The sequence below is a fragment of the Penicilliopsis zonata genome, assembly GCF_001890105.1.
Source record: "Penicilliopsis zonata CBS 506.65 unplaced genomic scaffold ASPZOscaffold_12, whole genome shotgun sequence".
Classification (NCBI taxonomy): Eukaryota; Fungi; Ascomycota; class Eurotiomycetes; order Eurotiales; family Aspergillaceae; genus Penicilliopsis; species Penicilliopsis zonata.
In genome coordinates, this window is record NW_019208921.1 from 582,125 (window position 1) to 592,842 (window position 10,718).

The window sequence follows — 10,718 nt, forward strand, 5'->3', positions numbered from 1 at the left end:
GAATTCAATACAAGGCTTAGTTATTTTGGCAGTCCATGCTTTAGAATACTGAGACTAGATAGTCGTTGAACAATAGACATCATTTCTTACTAGACAATAATCATTCATCAGTTACCTACACGACAATACCGCCCTTCCATTGAGATAGGATTATGCCAGCTCCGCATAAACTGCCGTTTCCAAGGCAGACGTCAACGCTGCGAAGCGAGTGTCGGCAGGGGAGATGACCTGCGCAAATGTAGTCGCTGCAACCCCCTTTGTCCGGTCAATCCACCAGAAGATGTTGGGGCGGCCGGCCCACTGTAAGGTCCCCGCAGAGCGTTTGCCAGGAATGTCCTCCATGTAGACGGGCCCTCCCAGCGCGATCTCGATGTTGCTGGACTCCATGGCGATGGTGGAGAGGAGCGAGGCACGCAGAGGCCCGGAGAGCAGAGCGTGCAGCTCCGGCACGTCGGTGGTCTGCGGCCGAAATATCTCGTCCATACTAGCTGCAGAGAGAACGGGCGCCCCCTCGGCAAGCATCATGCCCATGAACCGCCCCCAGTCCTCCGGCGTGGACCAGACTCCATGCCCGCCACAGTCGTGCCGGGCGGGGATGCGCGAGAGCGTCTCCCGTGGCGTCAACCCTTGGTCGTCTGTCCGCTCGTACATGGGTACTATCCGGTCCATCATGCCCGGACACAATTCCGGGTGGAAAGTCGTAGAGGCCATCCCCAGCGGTTCCCAGAGGTTAGTTCGCAGGAACTCCTCCAGCGTCGTGTGGTTGATCCGTGCAACGAGTTCGCCGGCCCAGTCAATCCCGGATCCGTACAGCCAGCCCTCGCCTGGCTCAAAGACAAGCGGGTACGTCTTCATGACTTCAAAGTCACTGTCAAAGGTGCTATTCGTCTTGCCGTTCTGTCGTGCCCACCTTGTCAACCCCGGACTCTCGTGATACCCGCAGCCCGCCCGGTGGGTCATCAGGAGGCGAAGTGTAATCGGCTTGGTACGCGGTTTAGTCCGGCACTGTCCATCTTCGTCCACTCCGTCGAGGACTGGGAGGGCGCAGAGATCCGGCAGGATGAAGGCCACATCGTCGTCGAGGGAAATCTGACCGCGCTCCACACAGATCATGACACCCACAGTGGTCATACTTTTGGAGAGGGACGCCATCTCGTAGACAGAATTCAAGTCCACTCGAGTGGGCGATTCCGGAGACATCATGCCTTCATTGAGCGTGTAGACTTGTTCTCCTATAACCCTTATTAGCAATTGACCAGCCTGTATAGTTGTGCTGGATAAAGTCGCATTATTTATCTTACCCTTTTGATTGATCACCATACACACATATGAGTGGGTCACAGGCTTAGGATCTGCAATTGCCATTCGGACCTTCTGGGCGAAGCGGTCTAATCGAGACTCCGGCTTCACGCGACCGTTGGCCTGGTGCAAAGGATTCGCTCCATTGGTCTTTATAGAATCTGAACGACTGATGCTGCTTGCGGGAGCATCGCCGTTTACATTCACCCCGTTGGAGTCATGGCCATGGGCCTTGTCAGTAGTACTACTATCCGCTCCCTGGGTGCTGTTTGCGGCTTTCCTCTGTACAGTTTCCAAGACCGTCACAGCGAGACTCTTTGGGGTGCAAGAAGGCGCCAGCAGTTGCAGAAAGGACATCCCCAGACCAAATCGCTGGCTTAGCCAGTGAATGAGCTCACTGCCGGACATGCTATCGAGACCAAAGTGCGAGAAGGGGCGGCTAATGTCAATCTCATCGGGTGGGATAAACAATAGCTTGGCCAGGCGCCGACCAATGGCCTCAGCGAGAACAATCAGTGCTTGATCCCGATCATCGGGGAGGTCGGCAAGGAGACGGTCGTCCACACTGCCGTCGGCGGCCGCGTCGCCATGGCTATTCATACCACCCGCGGCAGCCTTGCGGGATTCGAGCGTGGTGACCAGCAGGGCGGAGCGGCGGTCCTGCTCAATGCGTGTGACTTGAACCATGCTGAGGTCGTGCTTCGAATATTCCACCCCGGTAAGGATGTGGCCCTGTGTCAGCGGGTCGAACTGCGTGGAAGCGGGTTGAGGATGTGTTGTGAAGCGCTCAAAGTGACGGATGAACTCCGACTCCTCGGCTTCGATCAAGCCTGAACGCAGCAGATTCTCCGCGTACTCGGGTCTATTCCTCAGTGTGCCCACACCTTTAATCGGCCCCAGTGAGACAGTGGCCACTGGCAGGCCTAAGCGAATGCGCTGGCGTACCAAATTGTCTAGCACTGCGTTGGCTGCTGCGTAGTTCGCTTGCGAGATATGACCCACGTACGTGACAGCCGAGCTGGTCATGAAGAAGAAGTCGAGCTGAGCATCGGCCTGCACGCTGGCCTGGTGGAGGTTGAGGGCTCCATGCACTTTGGGGCGGACTGCCATGTTGAACTGGTCGAGCGTCATGGGGTCAAAGAAGGCATCCTGTAGTACCATCGCGGCATGGACGATTCCCCTGAGAGGGCCCATGGAGATGGCATGAGTCACTGCTCGCTCAACATCTTCCATTTTGGAGACATCGCCCTGGACCGTCACCACGTTGACTCCCTGGCTTCGCACCCTCTTACAGAACGACGCAATCTCCTGCTTTGTTTCACTAGATCGACCCAGGAATACGAGATTCTTCGCACCACGCTCAATCAGCGAGTCGGCCATACTGTGGCCTAGACCACCGTGGCAGCCCGCTAGCAGATAGCTGCCAGTGCCGTCGATTCCGCGCGGCTGGAGAGGACCCTTGAGGGTTACCTTGTTGGCCGTGGGACCGTATGTCAGCACCACCTTGCCAATGTGCTGTCCCTGGCCAAAGTATCGGAGGGCGCTTTCCATCTCGGTGATGTGGAAGGTCTTGTCGAGTGTGATGGGCGTGATCTTGCCATATCGGAGGAGGTTCATTGTATCTGACAGTAGCCTAAAAAGTGCGATATTAGCAGTGCATTATTTGAGGCAATCAAAGGCACAGTTCGGTGATCTTGCTGTTGTGCCATTTTCGGTTTCTCGTCCAAGACCGAGTTCAAATCAAAGGAAAAGAAGCTAATGCTCCGATTGAAAGCGTGCAATCCCATATTCCCCCTATCAAGTACATTTCCTCGTCCAACATCGATAAATCTCCCACAGGGCGCCAGGCATTTCAAGCTCTCGTGGAATCCGGGCCCAGAAATGGTCGAAAGGATGACATCAACGCCGCGATCGCCCGTCTGCTGCAGGAGGGCATCCTTGAACCCAAGTGAGCGAGACCAAAAGATGTGATCGGCGGGGATACCGCACTCGGTGATCAGATAGTCCTTTTTCCGCTGCGTTCCTACCGTGGCATAGATTTCCGCACCAATATGCCTGGCATATTGAATGGCGGCTAGTCCCAGCCCCCCCCGTGGCGGCTTGGATCAACACCGTCTCGTTGGCTTCGAGTCTTGCCAGGTAGTTCAGAGCGTAAAGGGCAGTACCATGGGCAATACCGACAGTGGCCATCGCAACCAAGTCTGCATTGGCGTCGAGCTTCACACACTTCTGGGCCGGACTGCGAAGGAATGTATCGTAGTGCCCTCTCTCCAGGCAGATGACTTTGTCGCCCGGCCGGAGATGAGTGACTTTGCTCCCGACTCGGGCGACGATGCCTGTGCTTTCGTTGCTCGATTTGACACTTTCAAAGTTTCCCATGGCGATAACATAGTCTTTCATGTTCAGACCAACCGCCTTTACTTCAATCTCGATCTCATCAGGGCCTAGTGCCATATCACACGTCGGCTTCTCGCGGAAGTAGACCGTGTCCAACAGACCTGGTGTCTCCAAGGCCAACTGAACGTTTCCTGAGGTGGGAAACACCTGTTCTAGTCGTCCCTCGCCGCCAGTATCGAGGGTGAACTCCTGGTTGAGCTGCATGTCTGGCACCACCCGACAAACTCGCAGGACGCCGTCCTTGAGCATGAAGTCTGTCTCACAGGTGACCCGAGAGGCCGCGGTGGCCACGGTGCTGCAGACGTCTGTAACCGCGCGAGTAATCTTAGAAATCTGACTGGTACTTGGATCGTCGATGTCAAGCACAGCAAATCGTAGATTGCGTGTAGAATGCTCGTTCATGAGCACTGTATTGATGCCATGGGCCATGGCCATAGCGGGGCGCTGGCCGGCCATCAGGTCTCCACCCGTTACCCACAGGATGCTCGACGCAGATGAGACGAGCCGTTTCAAGCCGTCAAACTGGGCAGGCTGCATGTCCATCAGCACAGGAGTCTGTACCTCCTCGAGAACAATGTACACAATGTTGTCATCGTGCGTGGAGAAAGTGAAGTTGTTGATCACTGGCACCGAGTCCAGGGAACAGTGGGTGATGGCTTGGGCCTTAAGCTTGCCCTGAGCCTTGATGTCTTTCTCAACGGCCTGGGCCAAGTCGTCTTGATCAGGGGAATGAACAATGATTACACTTTGCTTTCCTTCTGATGTAGCCATTGCATTCGACGACGACGAGTGAGTGCTGGCAACCATGACACTCTCCAAGGCTAAGGGCTCCGGAAAGTCAGTCAACACCATATCAAGCCCCGTGAAGCCAGAGACCTTTAGCTGTTGTTCCCAGGATGATAAAGTTCTAAACGGTCCAAACGGACGGTCTGCATCCACGTCGTCCAGACACTCCCAGAAACTGGGCAGCGTGCCAAATGCAAACTGAACGGGAGTCAAACTGCCCGTCTGGGTAATTTCCAACATCACCAGCCTGCCTCCCGGCTTGAGCAAGCGGCTGCAGTTATGCAACAAGCGATCAGTGTTTCCCGGGGCGTGCATCACATTCGAGGCTAGGATAAGATCGTACGTGCCCAGTTCGAAGCCCTGAGACGCTGGATCTTGCGTGAGATCGAATGTCTTGTAGATCATGGGCGGGTAGGCGCTGAACAGCTCTTCTGCTTTCTCAAAGAAGGCCGGCGAGATGTCGGTGAAGGTGTAATCGTGGTACCGCTTCGCGTGATGATGCTGACTTTCCATATCATACGCGTTCAGCACATCCAATGCCACGCTGGTGCAGCTGCCTGTACCGGCACCAACCTCCAGAACGCGCATGGTGGGATTTTTATGGGCAAGAATGTCTACCACTGACGCCAGGTTCTTGCGTGCAGCATCGTGGATCGACCCGTCAGCGTAGACACGCGCCAGAATTTCGGCCTGCACCGCAAGGTCGATGCTGGCCACGGTGCCGTGCATAATCTCCACCATGTTCCGATAAAATATGGCGTTGAATTCCAGCTGGGGGAAATCCGCCGAGAGCTCGGCAAGGAGCTGGGCAATCCTCTGCTCGCGCTGTTGGGCATTCAAACTCGTCGCGTCCGGTTCACAGAGGACCATGCGTCCGGCAGCGGCTTCAGCCTTGACGTGGCACATCCAGTTGTAGAAGCCATGCGTCCATTTCAATACCGGTTCGGTGGACAGCTCTTCGGGACGCACCATCTCCAATGCGCCGCACACGTACAGGACCGTCACCGTCTCGAGCCTAGTGCGGATGTGATGTACCTCGTCCAGATATGCTGCACCCGAAGGGGATTTGAAATCGCTGTGGTACAAATCATGAGCGCCGGCCGTATCCAAAAAGTCAATGTCCGGCTTCCAGTGCATGCGGTAGTACGGCTCGCGGGCCGTGTCCTTATTCATCATCTTCTCTTGGCTGCCCTGGTTCTCAAACTGACGCCATTTTACATTCCGCGCGGAAATAATTTCAAAACCGTCATGGGTGGTCAGCGTCGAGTGCGATCCGCCGCTGCGGGCGCCCTCTGTCCATGCCACGCTGTCAATGAGACCAGTTTGGTCCTTTGCCCATGCCGACGGGCTGATGGTCATCTCCTCGATGAAGACGGGGATCTGCGTCGCCTCCTCCTGGTCCGCGCGACTGGTGTAGACAGATGCCACCCGGCCCTGCAGGACGGCATCGATGGTCAGCGGGTGGATAGCATATCTTGACTCGCCAGTAATAACCGTTGTGTTTGCCTCTGCGGTCTGGAGGATGGGAGCCTTTGCGCGGGCCCGGGACGCATGCAGTAGCACCTGGATCTCGTCGATGACTCGAAACCGCGGACCAAAGTCAAATCCACGATACTTGAGTCGCTCGTACCAGGTCTCCTTGCTAAAGGTCTGCTCAAAGACGGGCTCTTCGGTTTCGTTGTTGAAGGGGACCTTTGCAGTTTTTGCTCCATGCATCAGCTCAAAAGTGACGATCCCTTCGGCATGTTCGATCCATCGGCCCTCAGCCACGGAACAGATCTTGAACTCCAATCTATTCGAAGCAGCCGACGCCTCACTGGGCCGCAAATTAATCATGATATCGGCCGTCCCACTGGCCGGCAGGACGAGGGCAGCCTTGATCGTGACCGTCTGGAGATGAAACTTGGCATCCTCAAAGTCGAAGGGGGGACCTCCTAGAGTGGTGTCTTCGGCAAACTGGGCTGCTGCTTCGACAGCCATAGCTAGGTATGCTGCTCCAGGGACTATAATCACACTTCCAATCTGAAGGGTATCAGAGATGCGTTCTTCTAGTTTTTTAAAAAAAAAAAAAATGGTAGGAAAGCTGGGAAGGAGAAGGGAGTATGTGGTTAGTACATACGACGTGATCCTTGATCCACGGCACATCATCCAGCCGCAGATAATTCCTCCAGACCGGTTCCATGCGATTCCCCCCTGGCAGTCGAGTTCCAATGAGATCGTGCCGGGGATGGGTGGCAAACTTGTAATCTTGCGTCGCCCGGTTCACCATCAGGGGCTGTTTTGTCTGATGGTTCCACGGGTACTTTGGGAGGTCGATGATGATCTTAGATGGTCGGTAGTCTCGCTGTCCGTTGACTCTCAACAGGTTGATGGGATAGCCCTTGATAAACATGCTAGTGGCCAGTCGCATCATATCCTCTTCGGCATTGTGGCCACGTTCAAGCGTGTGCTCGTAGGTTACCTTAGGAGCGGTTCCTAGACTCATCTTCCAGATCTCTTGGACCTCGGGGGAGGCAATGATTTGGTTGATCGGGCCTTTCAAAGCGCTATGTGGCTGGAAATTGTGGGATGAGATTAGAGATAGATTGAGAAGAAGACAATGGACCAGGAAAGAGCATAAACTTACTCCAATCTCAATCAAACAGTCCACATGGCGTTCCTCGCCAAACTTGAGACTCAGGAGATGTTTCATGGCGGCATCAAACAAGACAGGACTCTCAAGATTCCTTTGCCAGTAGCTTCCATCGATGTCTCCCGGTTGAAGGCGCTTGACAGTCACAGACGAGACCATTACTGGTCTGTCTCCATTGAGTAGACGCACTGGACCACCTTCATTGGCTGTGGCTTCTAGAATAGCCTCGCTGTACCCAGATCCCACCTCCTTCATGCTCGGAGAATGGTATGCTTTCCCTCCCGTGGCCAGTTTCTTGCACAGGATGGATTGCTCCTTCAGGATTCGATATAAGGCATCTATGGCATGGGACTGGCCACTGAGGGTGACGCTCTGCGGGGAGTTGACACAGGCGACAACAGCGTCTACCGTCGAGATATTATACTCGGCGAGCAAGTTCTCCGCCGCAGAAGCACTCATAGCGACAGCCATCATTGTTCCCGGAGCTTGGGTGAGCGTGGCATGAACGCCTCTCAGATAGGCAGCAATGATGGCTTCTTGGGCCGTGATAAGCTTCGCCGCATACGCTGCGGCTAATTCTCCGGACGAATGGCCAACAGTTGCTTCCGGACGGATGCCCCATTCCTGAAGCAAATCGATCATCGCGATTTGAATGGCAGTGCAGATTGGTTGTGAGAAGGAAACGTCGCCAATTTTGCTTTTCTCGGCGGGGGCAAGCAAGATCTCTAGAGACGACAACGTACATCAGGACTCATCATAGTCTAGAATTCACCTTAAATGCAGGAGGGGGGGGGGGCAGGTTCATAATTCATACCTTCCAGAGACCATGTTGGCCGCTGTTTCAAACGCGACAGAGCCAGGTTCAACTTTCGAAAGGTCCGCTGCACGACTGGGTAGGACTCCAGCAGATGACGGCCCATCTCTGCCCACTGAGCACCCTGCCCCGTGAAGACAAATGCCACAACAGGAGTCCTGCTGCTCGCCCTACCGATGACTGGCTCTCCCAACGTTAGACTCCTTTTCTGGCTCATCTCGACGGGGATGATGGCCCGGTGTGAGAAGCGGGTACGGCGGGCAGTCATGGTGTATAACAACTCATGGAAGTCGTGTGTCTGGCGGTGCAGCACATCGGTTATATTGGCCAAGGATTGACGTAGGGAGTATTCATCATGTCCTGTCACAGGCAACAAGAACCTTTTCTGAACGATGGTATAAGGGTCGAAGGTGGGAGTCCTTTCAGCCGGGTTGGCCCAACCGATGGATTTGAAGTACTCATCCACCCCGTCGATCACGACATGGCCGTTGGCTCCCCCGTATCCCGATGAATTGACCGAGGCACGCTTTGCTTTTCCTTCCGGCCAGGGAGTGTTCTGTGTGATGACAGCCAACGAACCTCCTTTGAGATTCACTGCATCTGTCAGAGAAAAAAAAAAAGAAATCTTTAAAGAAGTCGGAGAATACGAACATGCAGGATTAAGTTTCTTGATGCCAATCGTGCCAGGAATGATTCCGTTCTCCATGGCCAAAACCACCTTGATGACGCTGGTGATAGCCGAGCAGGCCTCGCCGTGACCAACCTGTGGCTTGGTGGATCCGATGTACAGCGGATCGAACCACTCTCGGTGTTTTCCAAAGACATTTGCGATGGCTGTGGTCTCGATGGGGTCTCCAGCAGGGGTTCCAGTGCCGTGACATTCGAGGTATCCAACGGTATTATAGTCCAGGGGACCGGAGTGTTCATATGCCTTGCGGATAGCAAGTTCCTGGGCGAGAGCACTGGGAAGGGTGATGCCATTGTTCTTGCCATTCCTTGTTCGTTAGTAGCTGGTGGAACAAAGGAGTACTATGAGAGATAGATTGCTTACGCAGTCAACGATGATCCCCGAATGACGGCACGGATGGGATCGCCGTCTCGAATCGCATCCGAGACACGTTTCAGATACAAGACGTTGATGGCTTCGCCACGCGAGTAGCCGTCTGCAGAGGCATCAAAGGCGTGGCACTGGGCCGTTGGGGAGAGAGCGCCAATCTGTCCGATGGCCAGGTGATATTCCAGGGTGAGAATCAAATTAACGCCGCCAACAAACGCGGCTGGGATCTCTCTGTTGCGGAGGGCTTGAACGGCGAAATGGAGGGCATAAAGAGTTGACGAGCAGGCAGTATCCATTGTAACACTTATATGTCAAGAGAGAGAGAGAGAGAGAGAGAGAGAGAGAACAGGTGGAGAAGAGAAATACCTCGGTCCATGAAGGTTATACAAGTAGCTGACGCGGTTACTGATCGTGGTTCGACCCATGCCCAGCACAGCCATGCCCTCGATTCTCTCCGGCTCCTTGGAAGCCAGAGTCTCGTAGTCACAGGCGAAATTGCCAATATAGACGCCGGTCATGGTGTCAGAGACGTCGTCGAGGGTGACGCCGCCGGACTCGAGGCACTCGAAGCAGCACTCGAGCAGCTGGCGCTGCTGGGGATCCAGGGAGAGGACATCGGAGGGATTGATATTGAAGAAGCCGGCGTCAAAGTGCCCGAGATCGTTGGCGATGCAGTAGCCTTGGTTGTAGCGGATGGTGCCTGGCCGTCCTTTCTGAAGATTGTAAAAGGCAGCGGCGTTGAAGCGGTTGGGGGGGAAGGGAGCACGTGCAAGTCTCTGACTCAGCAACAGATCCCAGAAGGACTGGGGGTCCTGCACGTCTCCAGGCAGTCGACAGGCTGGAATATTGCATTAATTATGATCGAGATGGAGGGGAGAATGGTAAGAGAAGACTTGTTCCATGCCGACGATGGCGATTCCCTCATCCTCGCTCATTGTGATGGATAATGGAGCTATAGAGATAGTCTTATATCAGATGAGTGAGAATATAGAGATCAGATAGAGCTTATATACCTGGATCTTGCTAGGATATTGGAGTATGGACCAGGTGCTCGCATAGGGTAATCATTTATCTCCAGACATTTGATCTATTGCGTCTGAAACTGTGGTGGCATGACAACAATATACTACATACTGCACTACTATGTATTTAGTATGGCTGTGCTATAAGTTGAAGACGACACAAGGTAGTTACCCAAGGTATAGAGTATATGTAGTATACCTTGTCTGTCGACATGACTCGCATCTGACCGTCCCATGCAGTCATCATATCACAATCACCGCGTGGCTAAATCTACTATTCTGATTGCTGGACATCCCATCTTAATGAGCGATTTTCTTGATTATTTCCAGGGCAAGATGATAATTGTGGGTCGACGGGAGATCCGCAGTTGGTAGAAACGACCGCTCAAATGCTAGTGAAAGAATACCTTGAAAATACCATGGGAGTACCTTGTAGTTGACAGTCTATAGTATGGGGGATTTTCTCTACACCAGAGTATAGAAAGATGAGGTATTTGGGAAAAGAAAGGACAAGCTATTTGCCATAGATGGGAATCAATCTGGCCCTCACTGTCTGTTATTCAATTTAGGTCTGTTTGCAGTAGTAGATTGATTCTATTCTACTATATAATTCAAGGATTAAATTAGAACTGATACCTAGCTGTACCCTGGAAATGCATGAGATTAGGCTATAATTGATTCTTGGCCTAAACATATACTACTAGAAGCAGT

General features: G+C 53.6%; 1 protein-coding gene across 1 annotated transcript; it reads right to left on the reverse strand.

Moving 5' to 3' along the window:
- Positions 1–33: 33 nt before the first annotated feature.
- Positions 34–10,251, reverse strand: ASPZODRAFT_160532 (hypothetical protein; the record flags this gene model as incomplete). The annotated part of the gene is made up of 12 exons (XM_022726472.1): positions 34–1,232; positions 1,302–2,892; positions 2,982–3,354; positions 3,410–6,504; positions 6,602–7,036; positions 7,109–7,839; positions 7,929–8,522; positions 8,580–8,923; positions 8,980–9,288; positions 9,352–9,823; positions 10,120–10,123; positions 10,207–10,251. The coding sequence occupies 12 exons, from the start codon at positions 10,249–10,251 to the stop codon at positions 151–153; spliced, it is 9,075 nt and encodes a 3,024-aa protein (XP_022579547.1). The 3' UTR covers positions 34–150.
- Between the last annotated feature and the right edge of the window lie 467 nt (positions 10,252–10,718).